Source organism: Callithrix jacchus, chromosome 1 (genome assembly GCF_049354715.1).
Source record: "Callithrix jacchus isolate 240 chromosome 1, calJac240_pri, whole genome shotgun sequence".
NCBI classification, from domain to species: Eukaryota; Metazoa; Chordata; class Mammalia; order Primates; family Cebidae; genus Callithrix; species Callithrix jacchus.
The window spans coordinates 42,351,953-42,371,099 of record NC_133502.1 but is presented as its reverse complement, the minus strand read 5'-3'; the positions used below and the strand labels follow the sequence as shown (position 1 = coordinate 42,371,099).

The window sequence follows — 19,147 nt, the reverse complement described above, 5'->3', positions numbered from 1 at the left end:
TGCTAAAATCTTTAACAAAATACTAGCTAACTGAATCCAACAGCATATGAGAAAGATAATCCACCATGACCAAGTGGGTTTCATACCAGAAATGCTGGGATGGTTTAACATACACAAGTCAATAAATGTGATATACCACATAAACAGAATTATAAACAAAAATTACATTATCATCTCAACAGATGTAGAAAAAGCATTTGACAAAATCCAGCCTCCCTTTATGATTAAAACCCTCAGCAAAATCAGCATACAAGGGACACACTTTAATGTAATAAAAGCCATCTATGACAAACCTACAGCCTACATAATACTGAATGGGGAAAAGTTGAACAGGAACAAGACAAGGATGCCCACTCTCACCACTGCTCTTCAACATAGTACTGGAAGTCCTAGCCAGATCAATCAGACAAGAGAAAGAAATAAAGGCATCCAAATCAGTAGAGGAAGTCAAACTGTCCCTGTTTGCTGACATCATGATTGTTTACCTTGAAAACCCTAAGGACTCCTCCAGAAAGCTCCTAGAACTGATAAAACAATTCAGCAAAGTCTCCAGATACAAGATAAATATACACAAATCAGTAGCTCTTCTGTACACCAGCAGGGACCAAGTGGAGAGTCAAATCAAGAACTCAACTCCTTATACGATAGCTGCAAAAAAAATAACATGCTTAGGAATATGCCTAACAAAGGAGTTGAAAGACCTTTACAAGGAAAACTACAAAACACTGCTGAAAGAAATCATAGATGACACAAACAAATGGAAACACATCTCATGCTCATGGATGGGTAGAATCAATATTGTGAAAATGACCATACTGCCAAGACCAATCACCAAATTCAATGCAATCCTCATCAAAATACCACCATATTCTTCACAGAGTTAGGAAAAACAATTCCATCAAAAAGTGGGCTATTGACATGAATAGACAATTCTCAAAGAAGATATACAAATGGCCAGTAAATGTGAAAAAATGCTCAACATCACTAATGATTAGGAAAATGCAAATCAAAATCACAATATGATACCACCTTACCTCCTGCAAGATTGGCCATAATCAAAGAATAAAAAAACAGTAGCCGGGTGCAGTGGCTCATGGCTGTAATCCCAGCATTTTGGGAGGCCAAGGTGGGCAGATCACCTGTGGTCAGTTCGAGATTAGCCAAGTCAACATGGTGAAAGCCAGTAGCTATTAAAAATTTAAAAATTAGCTGGGCATGGTGGCAGGTACCTATAATCTCAGCTACTCTGGAGGCTGAAGTAGGAAAATCACTGGAACCCAGGAGGAAAAGGTTGCAGTGAGCTGAGATCGTGCCACTGTACTCCAGCCTGGGCAACAAAAGCAAGACTCCCTCTCAAAAAAATGCAAAAAAACAGATATTGGTATGGATGCAGCAATCAGAGAACACCTCCACACTGCTGGTAGGAATGTAAACTCGTATAGCTGCTATGGAAAACAGTGTGGAGATTCTTTAAAGAACTGAAAGAACTACCATTTGACCCAGCAGTCCCACTACTGGGTATCTACTCAGAAGAAAAGAAGTCATTTTTAGGAAAAAAATACTTGCACACATGTTTATAGCAGCACAGTTCACAATTGTAAAATCGTGGAACCAATCCAAATGCCCATCAATCTAGTGGATAAAGAAACTGTGATATGTATATATCACAGTGTGTATATATTTATGATGGAATACTACTCAGCCATAAAAAGAAATGAATTAATAGCATTTGCAGTAACCTGGATGAGACTGGAGACTGTAACTGTAAGTGAAGTAACTCAGGAGATTGGAGACTATTGTTCTAAGTGAAGTAACTCAGGATGGAAAACCAAACATTAGATGTTCTCACTGATATGTGGGAGCTAAGCTATGAGGACACAAAGGCGTAAGAATGATACAATGGACTTTGGGGACTTGAGGGGAATAGTGAGATGGGGGCAGTGGATAAAGACTGCAAATATGGTGCAGTATATACTGCTCCTGTGATAGGTGCACCAGAATTTCACAAATGACCGCTAAAGAACTTACTCATGTAACCAAATACCACCTGTACTCCAATAACAATGGCCATGTGGCTTAAGAAAAAAAAAAAGAATTGAATGTTGGCATCTGAACCTATAGTCTCTGCTTCAGTATGCAATATGCCAAAGGTGTGATAATCTTTCCTCGGCTTTTAAATATTAAGTAAACTCCCAAAATAAAATGGAAAGAAAAAAAAAGCTGATCCAGTAATTTTACTTAAAGGAATTTTATCTAAGGAAATAGTAAGTGATACATATAAAGATTTATATAAATGATACATGTCACAGCATTATTTATTATGTAAAAATTGGAAGTAAATTTTTAACAGTAGATAAAGTTTTTAATTGGCATATTACAAATCGTGTATTTTGCTGTGTCCATGCACTGCATGTTCTGGGTATTTTAGAATTGGGGAAAAGGCTCATTAAAAACATGGAATGAAGTTATGAAATTAGTATGGTCTTGACTGTGGTTTACATATTCAGTGAAAATCATCAGTATACATAGAAAAACGTTTGCAGGAAATATATCCAATTTTTTTTATTTGAGACAGTCTCTCGCTCTGTCTCCCAGGCTGGAGTACAGTGTCGCAATCTCGGCTCACTGCCTTCCCGTTTTTTGTTTTTTTTTTTTGTGAGATGGAGTTTCGCTCTTGTTACCCAGGCTAGAGTGCAATGGCGCGACTTGGCTCATCGCAACCTCCGCCTCCTGGGTTCAGGCAATTCTCCTGCCTCAGCCTCCTGAGTAGCTGGGATTACAGGCACACACCACCATGCCCAGCTAATTTTTTGTATTTTTTTTTTTTTAGTAGAGACAGGGTTTCACCATGTTGACCAGGATGGTCTCGATCTGTTGACCTCGTGATCACCCGCCTCGGCCTCCCAAAGTGCTGGGATTACAGGCTTGAGCCACCGCGCCCGGCCCTGCCTTCCAGGTTTAAGCCGTCCTCTCACCTCAGCCTCCCAAGTAGCTAAGATTACAGGCATATGCCACCATGCCCAGCTAATTTTTTTGTATTTTTAGTAGAGATAGAGTTTCACTATGTTGGCCAGACTGGTTTCAAACTCCAGACCTCAAGTGATCCCCCTGCCTCAGCCTCCCAAAGTTTAGGATTACTGGTGTGAGCCACCACACCTGGCCAGATATATGCAGATATTAAAATTTATTTCTTAATGGTATGATTATGGGTGATTTTTATTTCTTCATTCTCCCCACTAGATGAAGGCCTTTTTAAAAATAGGTTCCTAGGTCTCAGCCAGAGCCTGGCACATAGTTAATTGAATTGATAGTATGCAGTACTTTCTAACTGAGCACCTGTTAGGCGGTAAGCACTGTGCTGGGCCTGATTACACACACAAATTTTAAGAAATGATTCCTATCTTCAGGAAACTAAGAATTTTGAATAGGGCTTTGAATAGAGCTTCCTGTAATGATGGAAATGTTTTAATCTGCTCTCTCCAGTTCAGTAGCCACTCACCATATGTGGCTATTTAGCACTTGTGGCTAGTTGATATTTAGGAACCAAGCTTCTTAATTAAATTAAAATTAGTGGCATGTAGCTAGTGGCTCTGGTATTGGACTGCTCTACACGTTCTTACTGTTGGGCACTGGTAGGATTTGAAAACTTTTCTCCTTAGTTTTATCATTAAAAAAAAAAAAAAAACAGAAGTTCTTTTCTACCCAAATAGAATTTCTTCTAGCAGTATTGGGTAAGGATTGGCCTGCGGGCTTTAGGCTCAGAAGACCTAAGATTTGAACCCAGTTACTCACCACTCTCTGGATAAATTACTCATTTTCTTTGGGAATAATAATAATAGCAACTGCTTCAAAATGTTGTTATAGAGAATCTGTTTGGCTCATATAAAACAACCATTTATGCTCAGTACCTATTCATAGAAGTCCTCAAAATACTATTTTGATGCTATAGAATTTTGTTTTAGTTAAAGTTAGGAAATGCTAGGAAAATGAAATATCCTTTCCCAAAAGATAATTATTTGTTGGATGAAAGATAATTTTTTTTTCACTTCTCAGACCCCACAATAGTGTGCTCACTAATAAACTCAAGCATTTTACTCTTCCAGTTTTCCTTTCTGCATATGAAAGCTTCTTTTACAGTTACAAAAATATGAAATTATAGGTCATTAAGAGAAACTAAAATGCAAAGAAACTGAAAGTTATTCAAGCAAGTAAAAGCCTTTCTCAACTGAAAATCGGATATTAAAGTTATTTTCCCCCAACTTATAATGCAATTCAGTTACAGGATAAATATCACAAAATACAACTGGTTTGTCTTTAATCTGAAAATACATGTATTACATATGTTTGTCATTTATCCAAAATATTTCTATCTTTTTTTTTGAGACAGACTCCCACTTTAACACCGTGGCTGGAGTGCTGTGGCTCCATCTCAGTTCACTACAACCTCCACCTACCAAATTCAAGTGATTTTTGTGCCTCAGCCTTTCAAATAACTGGGACTATAGGCACGTGCCACCAAACCTAGCTAATGTTTGTATTTTTAGTAGAGATGGGGTTTCACCATGTTGGGCATGCTGATTTCAAACTCCTGACCTCAGATGATACACCTGCGTCGTCCTCCCAAAGTGCTGGGATTATAAGCATGAGCCACTGCACCCAGCAAAATATTTCTTTTTTAATGGTATTCATTTGATATTTTAAGACCACATAATATGGAAAATACACTTATAGTACTAGGTGACAATATCCCTTTACACAGCTATATGTTCTAGATTTTGTTTTAATATTTAAGGTGAAAATAAAATATTTCAAAGAAATACACCATTAAGTTAAGGGGTTGTTAAAAAATCAGCCTTGACTCATTTTAATACTTTATTTCTACTTTTTTATTCTAGAGAAGTTATATTATTTAATATCACACAACTAGTAAGTGACTAAACTGTCATTAGACCTCAACACCTGACTAACCTCACTTTAAATCCCATACTTTTAACCACCACAGTATTTAATAATATTTATAGGCTGGGCGCGGTGGATCACGAGATCAAGAGATCGAGACCATCCTGGTCATCGTGGTGAAACCCCGCCTCTACTAAAAATACAAAAAATTAGCTGGGCATGGTGGCACGTGCCTGTAATCCCAGCTACTCAGGAGGCTGAGGCAGGAGAATTGCCTGAACCCAGGAGCGGAGGTTGCGGTGAGCCGAGATCACACCATTGCACTCTAGCCTGGGTAACAAGAGCGAAATTCCGTCTCAAAAAATATATATATATATTTATAATCTCTCCAAGATTGCACTTCTGAAAAGTACTCTGATTAGTGAAACTAACGGGTCTCAGAAATAAAGCCTTAGTGAAAAACATAAAAGTGTATTAAATATATATGTATGTTTAAAAAGACGTAAGCCAAATTTGTAGATGGTGTCTGTCTACAAAAGCAAAGCAGTGTTCAGTATTTAAAACTTTTTTCATATACTTTCTTCAGGAAAATGCTGCAGAGTCATAATCTGTTGCAGGTGGTTCACCCACACATCCTATTTTATTGCCTTTAGCTGGTTACAAACCAAACTGATTTTATAACCTCCAAAAAACTGCAACTTGCAGTTTGCAATAGATCTGTCCACTTGTTCTCTGGATGTAGGTGACTAGTAATTATTATGCTCTTTGTTTAAAGGTCTTATATGGAAAACACCTTTCTAAGAAATGGTATGGTTCTAAAGTTTCTGGTTGATAAAACTAAGACTTGAGGGAATTTCTTAACATTGTGTGCCTCTATTAAACTGAAGCCTTGAGAAGACAGGGGTTATTCATGTATCACTGTGTCACCATGCCTCTCTCACAATGAATCCTCAGTAAATACTTGATGAATAAATGGTTTGATTGAGAATAATACAGTACCATCGTTTGAATCTTTTGTTGTGGGGAGGATTCTGGAAAGTATTTCTAAGACAATTCTTATTTATAATTAATTTATAGAGAAATAATTTCATGACGGAAAAGATAATGGACTTTTTTGGGCTTTTATCCCAATATTCTTATTAACTGTTAACTTGGGGATTTTTTATTTTTGCTTTATTATTATTTGGCAAAGGATCCCAAAACATTGGCTTTATATATTTGTCTCTGTTTAAGCAAAATTATTTAATTTAGTATTATCATACAGTTAATTTTTGTATTATCATTCAGTTAATCTATTATTCAAAGGAAGGAAAATTTTACTGCAAGAACTTGACATTTAATGGATTCCTAAAACTAATTGGCTTATTTTATTTTTCCATGTTTAAACTGAAATGTTCATGTATTGATTTTTATGAAAAAAAATCTTTAATATTATAGTATTCCATGGGCCCAATAGTCAAGTTCTCTTTGGCTTTTCAGAAACAGTAATAGGTTTACGTATAACAACCACTCAGACAAATCCACAGAAACAGAAAATTCTCTAATATGGGGTACCAGAGGTATTGGGACATATCCCACATCAGTAGTTTCTCAGGACTTCTCTTTCATGTTATGAAGAGATTTTTAAAATTTTATCTCTCATAATACTTTTAAAATCTCTTCTTAAAATAATACCTAATAAAATATCCCATCTTCAGCATTTTGATTCCTTATCTCTAATCATTTCTTTAGTTTTTGTTTATGTGGTGTTTTTGCTGGGAGAAGAGGGGTACAAATGAAAAAGTATCATCTCTGCAGTGGGAATAGTCATTTAACACTGCCTCTACTGACACTCTCTTTCAACAGTGGAATTGGTATCAGCAACGAGATCCTTAATAAATTTCATCCCAGTGTGATGAAATCCATGTAAGCCCCAGATAACACAGTCCCAACAAACAAGAATAAAGAAGAAATAATGCTAAAACACACATTTTGTTTTCTCTGACCCAACCCGAGACACTGGACATCACTGTAAAAATGTTGTCCCATTTTATTCCTTCTCCACTCTCCAAAGGAATTTATATGGAGAGTGAGGGATAATGTTTTGTTTACTTTGGGGGAAAGTTTTGCTGAAAATTGAAGGAATAACCTGAAGTGAGTTAAGGAAAATTAAATTGTAATTTCTTCTCACTAAGAACTATAAATAAATCCTTTTCCCTTTTTTCACATCTCAAAAAACATATACCCTTTTTCTTTTTGCTTGAGATGGAGTTTTGCTCTTTCACCCAGGCTGGAGTGCAGTGGAGTAACCTTGGCTCACTGCAACCTCCACCTCCTGGGTTCAAGAGATTCTTCTGCCTCAGCCTCCCCACTAGCTGGGACCACAGGCACCTGCCATCACACTCCAACTAATTTTTGTATTTTTAGTAGAGATAGGGTTTCACCATGTTGGCCAGGCTGGTCTCCCAGCCCATAATCATACACTTTTTTTTTTAAGTATATGTGCTTTTTTTTCAGAAGCCAGCACAATCAAATACATGTTTTAAGGTAAACTTTGTCATTAGAGAAAATAGTTGTCTTTAAAAGTGTTTTATTGTAGAGAATTCATGATAATTATATTAGTGGAACTCTATTTGCATGAGCTGTTTCATACAGAATTGTCATATAATTAAATTTCTTAGCAATAGTACTGTTCAATACTTACTGTATTCTGTAAGCACTGTAAATTTATCATCTCATTTAAGTCTTTCAACAATGGTTTAAGGTAGGCCTATAAATAATAAGTAATTACCTAAGACTGCAGCTAATAAGTGTCAAGACCATATTGAAATCCAAATCTTTCTGTCTCCAAACCATATTCTTCACTGTAGTAGTCTGTTGCCTCTCAGGAGACAGTATATTGCTTATGATGTGTTAGGAAGCAGGTGTAATCCACTCTGTAATTTAGTCTGTGATAGTAAGTAAATGTTCTAGATAATTGGAATTTAAGCATCAAAACATTTCTTTATCACTAGAGGCATCTCTTTTTTTAGTTAATTTATCATTGTTGTCATGGAGTTTCCTTCAATGAATTATCATTGGAGTGTAGTATTTTTTGCTTGTATACAAAATGACTCCAATTTCCATGCCTTTTGCATCTCATTTTTAATGTGTTTTAATACAGTTTCTTCACAAAGGCATTTTCTGATACTGCCTCAAGCAGCACTTCACATTTACCTTTTGATTTGCTGCTTTAAATTTATGACTGTTCAGAAAACCGGATATGTTATTAAGATCATAGTAAGAGTGGATTCAATAAGCTGTGATGGAAAATTGACGGACTTATTGTCAGTTTATCGTTTTTACAAACAGCTTTGTAAGCCTCTCTCAATTTGATTGCCAGATAAATGACCTCTATGTAAATATGACATTGTATTTTTTTTAATTCTAACAAGCAAATGCTAATATTACTCCATTAATTATTTCTAATTTTAAATTTGTTTTTTATTCAGCTTATAAGGATAAGGTGCTTCATAATTTTCAGTTAAAAACAGTTGAATTATTTACCTTAGAGATAAATAAATAAGTTTAGTTTCCCTACTAGTTATCTTAATTGAGCTACTTTCTCTTAATATTTAAATAATAAAAAGGAAAAAAAAGCCTTACATATGTGTTTGCATCATGTTTTTGTCTTAACTGTGCACCTATTAATTCTGCCTTTGTAATTGTTCTCTTCCACTATTAGGTTTTAACCAAAGAATTTTATAGTCTCCAGGCCTCTTCTGAAAAACGCATTACTGAACTTCAAGCACAGAACTCAGAGCATCAAGCAAGGCTAGACATTTATGAGAAATTGGAAAAAGAACTTGATGAAATAATAATGCAGACTGCAGAAAGTAAGTCTCCCCACACACACATGCACAACGCTTATTTTTCTGGCAACAAAAGAAGCCTGACATTATTTCTGAAACTACCTTGGGACCAGGCACAGTGGCTCATGCCTGTAATTGTAGCACTTTGGGAGGCCAAGGTGGGCGAATCACTTGAGATCAGGAGTTCAAGACCAGCCTGGCCAACATGATGAAACCCTGTCTCTACTAAAAAATTAAAAAAAAAAAAAAAAAAAAAAACTAGCTAGCTAGCTATGATGTCAGGTGCCTGTAATCCCAGCTACTCCAGAAGCTGATGCAGGAGAATTGCTTGAACCTGGGAGGCAGAGGTTGCATTGAGCCTAAATCATGCCACTGCACTCCAGCCCAGCCAACAGAGCAAGACTCTGTCTCAAAAATAGAAAAGAAAAGAAAAAGAATAAAACTACTTTGGTATATTTTGTTAAAATATAATTGGTGACCATTTCTAAATAAAAGTCTATATTTCAAATATTAGTTCATCTCTTCGTCACAGAAATCGAAGTCAAAAAAGGAACAGGTTAAATATGATAGCTTTTTTTTTTATTTTTTATCTAATTCACTTATTCCACAATTATTAAGTATTTACATCTGTCAGGAACTGAGGATTAGGAGTTCATGGAAATAATTCCTACCTCAAGGTGTTTCTAGTCTAATCTACTGGGAGAGATGAACATAATAACAAATAATTAGAGTAGCAAGATAAGATAAATGCTATAAGCATCATTTAGTATCAGTGGAAATACAAAAGAGATCATTAATTAATCCCACCTTGGAGGCAAGGAATATCTAAGAGGGGAGATGACACTGGAATGAGTCTTATTTTTGAGGGGGAATGGGGATGGACTTTTGTTCTTTTTGCCCAGGCTGGAATTCAGTGACACTATCTCGGGCTCACCACAACCTCCGCCTTCCGGGTTCAAGTGATTCTCCTGCCTCAGCCTCCCAAGTAGCTGGGATTACAGGCATGCATCACCACTCTCAGCTAATTTTGTATTTTTGGTAGAGATGTGGTTTCTCCATGTTGGTCAGGCTGATCTCGAACTTCAGACCTCAGGTGATCCACTTGTCTCACCCTAAAATGCTGGGATTGCAGGTGTGAGCCACTGTTCCCAGCCTTGGAATGAGTCTTGACATACAAATAGAAATTCATTTGATATCTTGTATTATAACCTTTGATCTTTAATTTCTATCTTTTTTTCTTTTTTTCCCTCTTGTTATGTTATATTCCTGTCTTATCCCTAACATTAATAAATATTTTAAATTAACATTGGCTGTGATGTTTGCTACAGTACATTTTTTGTGTTCAAAAGTCATATAACCATGGCATTCTTATAAAAATGGGTTTAAACTTCAGTTGAGGTTGAATTTGAATCTAGGTAGGGTTCTAATTATTTTAGGTACATTTTCACATAAGGATTCTATTTTATTTGCAGGGCAGTGTAAGAAAAACTTTTATTTCTTTCCTATCATTGTCTTATTTCCCATTTCTAAGGTCAGTGTCGGATGACTGCAATACTTTTTAAATTTATCTTCAGTTTCTTCACCGGAGTCAAAGTAATCTTTGTAAAATTCAAATTTTCCTTTCATATGCCTGCTTTAATGACTTTTATTGTCTTCATTAAAACAATAAAGTCAAATTTTTTACATGAATTGTTAGATTAGACTCATGTTTATCTTTCTACTTTTCATATCTTGCCATTTTCCTCCATGTCTGATTATTGTTTTGACAGTTTTATACTCTTTCTCCATAACTTTGCATATGTCCTTTTGTCTAAACAAATTAGGAATAGAAGGGAACTTCCTCTATCTGAAAAAGGGCATTTACAAAACCAACAGCTAAAATTGTACTTGATGGTGAAATATTGAATACTTTTCCCATAAAGGGGGAGAGTAAGACAAGGATTCGTATTTTCATGATTTATATGACATATTAAGCACTGTATTTGAATTCCTAACCTGTGAGATAGGATGAGAGAAGATATAAAATATATAAAAATCAGAAAGGATTAATAATGTATTTTCAGATTAGAAAACAAACACTAAAACTGAAAAGTGAATATAACAGGACATAAAGTCATTACCCAAAATATACTAGAAGTGAACAATTAGAGAAGTAAGTAGCATCAAAAAAGACAAATACTTAGGAATAAATTTAAGCCAAAAAAACCCTAGAGAACATTGCTAAGGTAAATTAAAGGAACCCCCTTCCCTCCAAAAATCACGAAATATATTGTGAATTCTATCAGTTCAGTGTTCTTTCAGTCATAATGGCAGCAGGCTTTTTTGCATTTCATTCATGTGGAATGCAAAGGACTAGAATATCCAAAGCAATCTTGAAAAAACTTGAAGCCTCGTGTGGTGGTGCACTCCTATACCCCCAGCTACTTGGGGGGCTGAGGCAGGAGGATTGCTTGAGCTTAGAGGTTAAAAGGTTAAAGCCTGTTGGGTGCTATGATCATCCCTGTGAATACCCATTGGACTCCAGTGAGGGAAACATAGTGTGACCTTTTCTTCCCCACAAAATAAGAAGAAATTGGAAGATTTGCATTATCTGTTTTCAAGACTTACTATAAAGCTTCAGTGTCAGGCTAATATAGTACTGGCATAAGGAAAGACAAATACAGAAATGAAACAGACTAGAAAACCCAAAAATAGATCCATACTTAAATAGCAATTTCATTTTTGACAAAGGCAACAAAGCAAACAAATGGGGAAGGGAAAGTTTGTTTAGTAAATGGTGCTAAAATATTGGACATCTTGGCCAGGCGCGGTGGCTCACGCCTGTAATCCCAGCACTTTGGGAGGCCAAGGTGGGTGGATCATGAGGTCAACAGATCGAGACCATCCTGGTCAACATAGTGAAACCCCGTCTCTACTAAAAATACAAAAAATTAGCTGGGCATGGTGGCGCGTGCCTGTAATCCCAGCTACTCGGGAGGCTGAGGCAGGAGAATTGCCTGAACCCAGGAGGCGGAGGTTGCGGTGAGCCAAGATCGCGCCATTGCACTCCAGCCTGGGTAACAAGAGGGAAACTCCGTCTCAAAAAAAAAAAATTGGACATCTTTATGGAAATAAACTTCCATATACCAATATTAATCTGAGATGATACCTAAATGGAATAGCTAAACTATAAATATGTAACAAAAAAATAGGTGAGTATCTTTGCAACTTGGGATACTTAAGACTTTTATGACATGGCCCTTGAAAGTAATTATCTTAAAAGAAAAACTGATAAAGTAGATGTCATCAAAATTTAAAACTTCGATTCTTCAACAGACACCATTAAGAAACAGCCAAGCCACAGACTCAAATAACCACAATTTTATATCTGACAAAGAAATGGTATCCAAAATAAGAAAACATTGAGGAGAAAATATTCACAAAACATAGATTAGACAAAAAAATTATATCCAAGTATGGTGGGCTGAAAAACACCCTTCTAGAGATGTTCGTGTCCTCTTGGGCATTGTGGCTCATTCCTGTAATTCCGGGACTTTGGGAGGCCAAGGCAAGTGGATCACTTGAGCTCAGGAGTTTAAGACCAGCCTGGACAACATGGTGAGACTCCGTCTCTAAAAATAAATAAATAAATATGTCCATGTCCTATTCTTTGGAACCTCTGAAAGCTGGAAAAGTCAGGGAAACAGATTTTACCACAGAGCCTCCAGATAGAACCAGCCCTACAAAGCACTGACTTCAGACCAGTGACACTTGATTTTTGGAATTATGACCTCTAGAACTATAAAATAATAAGTTTATATTGTTTAAAACATAAAGTCTGGCAGTCTGTTACAGTACCAGTAGGAAGTTAATATACCAAAATATATATTTAAAAATTCATATAACTCAGTGATAAAAAAAAAAGCCATTTAAAACATGGGCAAAAAGTTTAAACAAACACTTCACAAAGGAAGATATGTGAATGGCAAATAAGCGTAATAAAAGTATTCAACATTACTAGTCATGAGGGAAAAGCAGATTAAAAGCCCAGTGAGATACCACGGTATACCCACAAGAATGGCTAAAATTAGAAAGACTGTACCAAATGTTGGTGAGAAGTGGAGCAACTGGCAATTTCTTACAAGATGATCAACAGTCTAATCCATGATCCAGCAGTTCCCTTGCTTACCCAAGAGAGAAGAAAGCATATGCACCTAAAAATATTTCTACTAGAATGTTCATAGGAAATTTACTGGTAACAGCCAAAAACTGACAACAGCCAAGGTGTTTATCTCAAAGGAAAATGGCTAATCAAACCATTATGCATTCATGTAGTAGAATGAATTCTCTCCTCACTTAAAAGTCACAAACAGTTGACTTACTCAACAACATGGAGGAATCTGAAAAACATACTTAGTCTAAGAAGTCTTTCTGGAAAAAGTTCATACTATGTAATTAAATTGATACTAAGTTCTTGAAGAGGCAGAAGTAATCTATGATGAAAAAAATCAAGGGGTAGAGGATAAAAAAAAGTGTTTTAAGTATTTTAAAAAGAAAATCACAACTGTAGTTGTCTCTGAAAGATGATTGTCACCAAGAATTAACTGAGAAAAGTGACATGATGGAACTTTGCAGGGTGTTCAAATGTTCTGTATATGTTGACAAGGTTTGTGCAACACGTGTGTATACATTTCAAAACTTGTTGAATGATAGACTTAAAAAGTAAAAATAAAATTTATACATGATGACAGTTACAAATCTTATTTTTAGAAAAGAACTGAATAAATACTAAACTGTAATTGATGATTTGCATGTTAAACTGTTGAGGAGTGAAGTGTGCAAATGTCCGAAACATTCTTTGAAATGCATTTAAAAAAACAGATTCATGGAAACAGGGATGAATATGTGTGTAATAAACACATAGTACAATGTTCGATTTAGAATCCAGATGTCGGAGCCAGGCACAGTGGCTCAAACCTTTAACTCCAGCACTTTGGGAGGCCAAGGCAAGACAATTGCTTCAGCCCAGAAGTTTAAGGCTAGCCTGGGCAACATGGCAAGACCCCCTCTCTAGAAAAAATTAAAAAATGAACCAGGCCTGGTGGTGCCAGCTACATCGGAGGGTGAGGCAGAAGGATCGCCTGAGCCCTGAGCATCAAGGCTGCAGTGACTGTTCATGCCACTGCACTCCAGCCTGGGCAACAGATTGAGACCTTGTCTCAAAAAAAAAATTCCAGATGTTGAGTATAGGGATGTATACTGTACAGGTTTTTCAGTGTGTCCATGTGTGTAAATGATTTCTTAAAAGCATTGGAAAAAAATACAGAAATTAATTTTTGTTCTGTCTAAACCAACTTCAAATAAAATAGACGTACTGTAAGATCAATAACTTCCAGTTCTCTGTCCATTCACTTTGGAAATTAGAATACATCTTATCTTTATTTAATGAATACTTACTGATTAACTAAAATTTCAAAGAAATGAGCACAGACTTTTTTATTACTGCATTGTTTACAATTTTCAAAGGCTTGCCATTTAATTGAGAATTTCAGCTGACATGAAGACTGTTAGGCTTCATTTATTAAGGTGTAACCACAGCAAATTTTCCTATTTATACTTGTATTGCTTTCTGTAATAAAATAAGTATTATTTGGATATTTGAGGAATTTAGCTTTCAAAGATTGCAAGTTGTTGAAAGTACATGTATTGCCGACAAACTAAATAAACTCAAATTAGAAAAAAAAAAAACACCTACATTTCTAATTGTTAAATTCAGTTACCTGCTGCACATCCTCATCCTACTTAAAACGTCCACTAGGCATTTGTCTAATTTCTCAGAATTCTCTTCTCTTTGCTTCTTGAATCATTTGCCTTTGATTGTTTATTTTCCATCACTTAACTATTTTCTGGATAATCTTACCCCTTTCCACAACTTCAGTTACTATCAATAGGCTAAATTTCTGTAGTTAGAGACAGGATCTCACACTGTTGCCCAGGCTAGAGCACAGTGGTGCGATCATAGCTCACTGTAGTCTCAAACTCCTGGGCTCAAGTGATCCTCCTGCCCAGCCTCCCAGGTAACTGGGACTACAGGCACATTCCATTGTGCCTAATAACTTTTTATAGAGACAGGGTCCCACTGTATTGCCCAGACTGGTCCCAAACTCCTGGCCTCAAGGAATCCTCCTGCCTTGGCCTCCCAAAATGCTAGGATTATAGGTATGAGCCACCATGCACAGCTGAAAATTTAACATTATTTGCATTTTCTCTTTCTTCCCTGAAACTTACTAATTTTCCTGTATAAGTTGCTCAGTGTATTAGCAGATTCTGCATCTCAGATTTAATCAACTATGGATTGAAAATATTGGGGAAAAAACAATTTTAAAAGTACATCTTTTTAATATAGCATAACAACTATATATATTAGTATGTACATAATGTTAGGTATTACAAGTGATCCAGACATGTTTAAAATATATGGGAAGGTGTATATATGTTATATACAGATACACACCGTTTTATATACAGGCTTAATTGTCTGTGGAGTTTGGTATCCTCAGAGTTCCTGGAACCAGTCCCCCAGGGATACCAAAGGATGAGCAACTGTGGTTTTCTAGTAAACTTTAACCACTCTACTAGCTTTCATCAACCTTTATTCCTCCTTCATTCTATCATGAGTGCCTCAGCTCACTCCCACACCTGCTCAATTGTCTAGAATCCAAGCTCTCTTCTCCACTGCTGTTATGGACTAGGTCTCAAATATTATTATTATAACTTGTTAGGAATTCTCTGGGCCACTATTCTAAGCCATCCTCTTTCCCATTATTGGAATGTTTTAAATAACATCTGCATCAATAACAAAAATCAATTGGTCATGTATTATAGTTTCTTATTGACTGTAGAATAAAATCTACTTAGCCTGGCAAACAAGACTTTACTATCATTCACTGTTGAAACTAAGTCTACCTTTCTGCTACCACCATTCTCCAGACCAAATTCAGCCACTTTCCTCACAATAACTAAAACTTCACATACCTTACAAGTCCGTGCTTCTGCACTTGCACTTCTCTTCTGTTCCTTCTCTGAATCTCGATCTCCTCACACCTACCTTATACCTTGTGCCATGGGAAATAGTGGCACTCAGATGTAGTTGCTCTGTGCTCTGCTTCTAAGACACTTGTTCAGATCTCTTTAGTAGCATTTACCACGTTGTATAATACATTGTTTCCATAATTAATCCCTGCTAGAATAGTTATCCCATGATTTATTAATCCATTAAGTATTAAACTCATACTTAGCATGTCTATTAATATCTAATCAATGGATTTTTGAGATGTCAACTACATTTACCCCTCTATCCCCTGAATTTAGAACTATTAAGGGGAGACAAGTGTCAGTTACATATCTAAATGTTAGCTCTAGTTCTAGTAGAGCTGATTTGGAGAACTCATCTTGGATCTGAACTTATCTGATAGCTGATCATAGTATTGGTAATGACATGCATTCATCTCTTCCATATGTCTCTCACGACTAATAATTCTTCCTCAGAAAGGTAACCCTGATTCACCTTGAAAGATAGGAAAGCAGTTAATGAATGTTTCTAAAATCTTTACTACAGAAGGGCCAATCAACAAATGTATGCATATTACATTGATAGTCATGCAGATAATGAAACATCATTATGGTTGTAAAATATGTGGCTTTGTTTTAATTCTGAAATATTCCTGAAAGTGATTTATCTTTTTAACATTTAAATAATGGTTGCTGATAAATAATATTATTAAAGTTTTTATATGTCATTGCTTTAACAATGTATTAAAACTGCGCCCTTTGATGAAATACTTTTTTTGGTTTTTGAGATTTTTTTTTTTTTTATGATGAAGTATTTTTTAGCTGGACGCAGTAGCTCACACCTGTAATCCCAGCACTTTGGGAGGCCAAGGCGGGCAGATCACCTGGAGTCAGGAGTTCCAGACCAGCCTGGCCAACATGACAAAACCCTGTCTCTACTAAAAATACAAAAAAAATTAGCTGGGCTTGGTGGCAGACACCTGTAATCCCAGATACTGAGGCTGGGGCAGGGGAGTCGATTGAACCTGTGAGGCGAGAGGTTGTGCATCATTGCATTCCAGCCTGGGCAACAAGTGTGAAATTCTGGCTAAAAAAAATACATGTTTTTTTAATCCCAACTGGCAGTAAAATGTCATTGCATTTCAATTTTTTACCTAGAAGATGTTAACCTGTTAGTTAAAATTCCTTTTTTGGAAGTGGTGTGACAATAGCAGAATTTAAAAGTAAATTATTTTCACAGAATTTTTTTTCATTGAAAAGAAACCGAGGCCATCAATACATGCTTAGAGCTGCACGTTTTTTGTTGTTGTTGTTGTTGTTGGTTTTTTTTAGTTGTACTTTAGGTTCTGGGGTACATGAGCAGATCAAGCACAATCATTGCATAGGTAAATACATGACAAGTTGGTTTGCTGCCTCCATCCCCCCGTCACCTATATCTGGCATCCATCCCCAACCTCCTCACTCCCCACTATCCCTCCCCTAGTCTTCCCCAACAGACCCCAGTATGTAATGCTCCCCTCCCTGTTTCCATGTGTTCTCATTGTTCAACACCTGCCTATGAGTGAAAACATGCAGTGTTTGATTTTCTGTTCTTGTGTCACTTTGCGCAGAGTGATGATTTCCAGATTTATTCATGTCCCTACAAAGGACACAAACTCATCATTTTTTATGGCTGCATAGTATTCCATGGTGTATATATGCAACATTTTCCTTGTCCAGTCTATCATTGATAGGCATTTGGGTTGGTTCCAGGTCTTTGCTATTGTAAACAGTGCCACAGTGAACTTACGTGTGCATATCTCTTTATAATAGAATGATTTATAATCCCTTTGGTATATACGTAGTAATGGGATTGCTGGGTCAAATGGAATTTCTATTTCTAGATCCTTGAGGAATCACCACATTGTCTTCCACAATGGTTGAACTGATTTACACTCCTCCCAGCAGTGTAAAAGTGTTCTTATTTCTCCACATCCTCTCTAGCATCTGTTTTCTCCAGATTTTTTTATGATCGCCATTCTAACTGGTGTGAGATGGTATCTCAATGTGGTTTTGATTTACATTTCTCTGATGACCAGTGATGATGAGCATTTTTTCATATGTTTTTTGGCCTTATGTATGTCTTCTTTTGGGTTTATTTTTTTTTTCTTGTAAATCTGTTTTAGTTCTTTAGAGAGTCTGGATATTAACCCTTTGTCAGATGGGTAGGTTGCAAAAATTTTTCCCCATTCTGTTGGTTGCCGGTTCACTCTAATTATTGTTTGTTTTGCTGTACAGAAGCTCTGGAGTTCAATTAGATCACATTTGTCTATTTTGGCTTTTTTTGCTGTTGCTTTTGGTGTTTTAGTCATGAAGTCCTTGCCTATGCCTATGTCCTGAATGGTTTTGCCTAGGTTTTCTTCTAAGGTTTTTATGGTGTTAGGTCTTATGTTTAAGTCTTTAATCCATCTGGAGTTAATTTTAGTGTAAGGTGTCAGGAAGGGGTCCAGTTTCTGCTTTCTGCACATGGCTAGCCAGTTTTCCCAACACCATTTATTAAACAGGGAATCCTTTCCCCATGCTTGTTTTTGTCAGGTTTGTCAAAGATCCAGCAGTTCTAGATGTGTGGCATAGTCTCCAAGGCCTCTGTTCTGTTCCATTGGTCTATATCTCTGTTTTGGTACCAGTACCATGCTGTTTTGATTACTGTAGCCTTGTAGTATACTTTGAAGTTAGGTAGTGTGATGCCTCCAGCTTTGTTCTTTTTGCTTAGAATTGTCTTGGCTATATGGGCTCTCTTTTGGTTCTATATGAAGTTTAAGGTGGTTTTTTTCCCGTTCTGTCAAGAAGGTCATTGGTAGCTTGATGGGGATAGTATTGAATCTACAAATTACTTTGGGCAGTATGGCCATTTTCACAATATTGATTCTTCCTAACTAGAAGCATGGAATGTTTTTCCATCTGTTTGTGTCTTCTCTGATTTCGTTGAGCAGTGGTTTGTAGTTCTCCTTGAAGAGATCCTTTACATCATTTGTAGTTGTATTCCTAGGTGTTTTATTTTCTTTGTAGCAATTGCAAATGGGAGTTTGCTCTTGATTTGGCTCTTTTTAAGTCTGTTATTGGTGTATAGGAATGCTTGTGATTTTTGCACATTGATTTTGTATCTCTAGACTTTGCTGAAGTTGCTTATCAGTTTCAGGAGATTTTGGGCTGCGACAATGGGGTCCTCTAAATATACAGTTGTGTCCTCTGCAAATAGAGACAATTTGACTTCCTCCTTTCCTAATTGAGCGCACAGTTTTTAACAGAGTAACATACATAAGTACATAATTTTATTGTTGCAAATCAAAATAAAGTTGTTCTGATAAAATAATGAATATTTGAAATAA

The 19,147-nt window shown here is 36.3% G+C and overlaps 1 protein-coding gene across 8 annotated transcripts in view; it reads left to right on the top strand.

Annotated features, from left to right (window-relative positions):
• PIBF1 (progesterone immunomodulatory binding factor 1) overlaps positions 1–19,147 on the top strand; it is a 256,111-nt gene that overhangs the window by 125,549 nt on the left and 111,415 nt on the right. For all 8 annotated transcript variants that reach the window (XR_013526041.1, XM_054252534.2, XM_078348275.1 and 5 more), the window contains one exon: positions 8,603–8,753. Coding sequence is in view for 7 of the 8 variants with exons in the window: in XM_054252534.2 (XP_054108509.2) it covers positions 8,603–8,753 (151 nt within the window). In the remaining variant the exon portion in view is untranslated. The remainder of the gene's footprint in view (positions 1–8,602; positions 8,754–19,147) is intronic.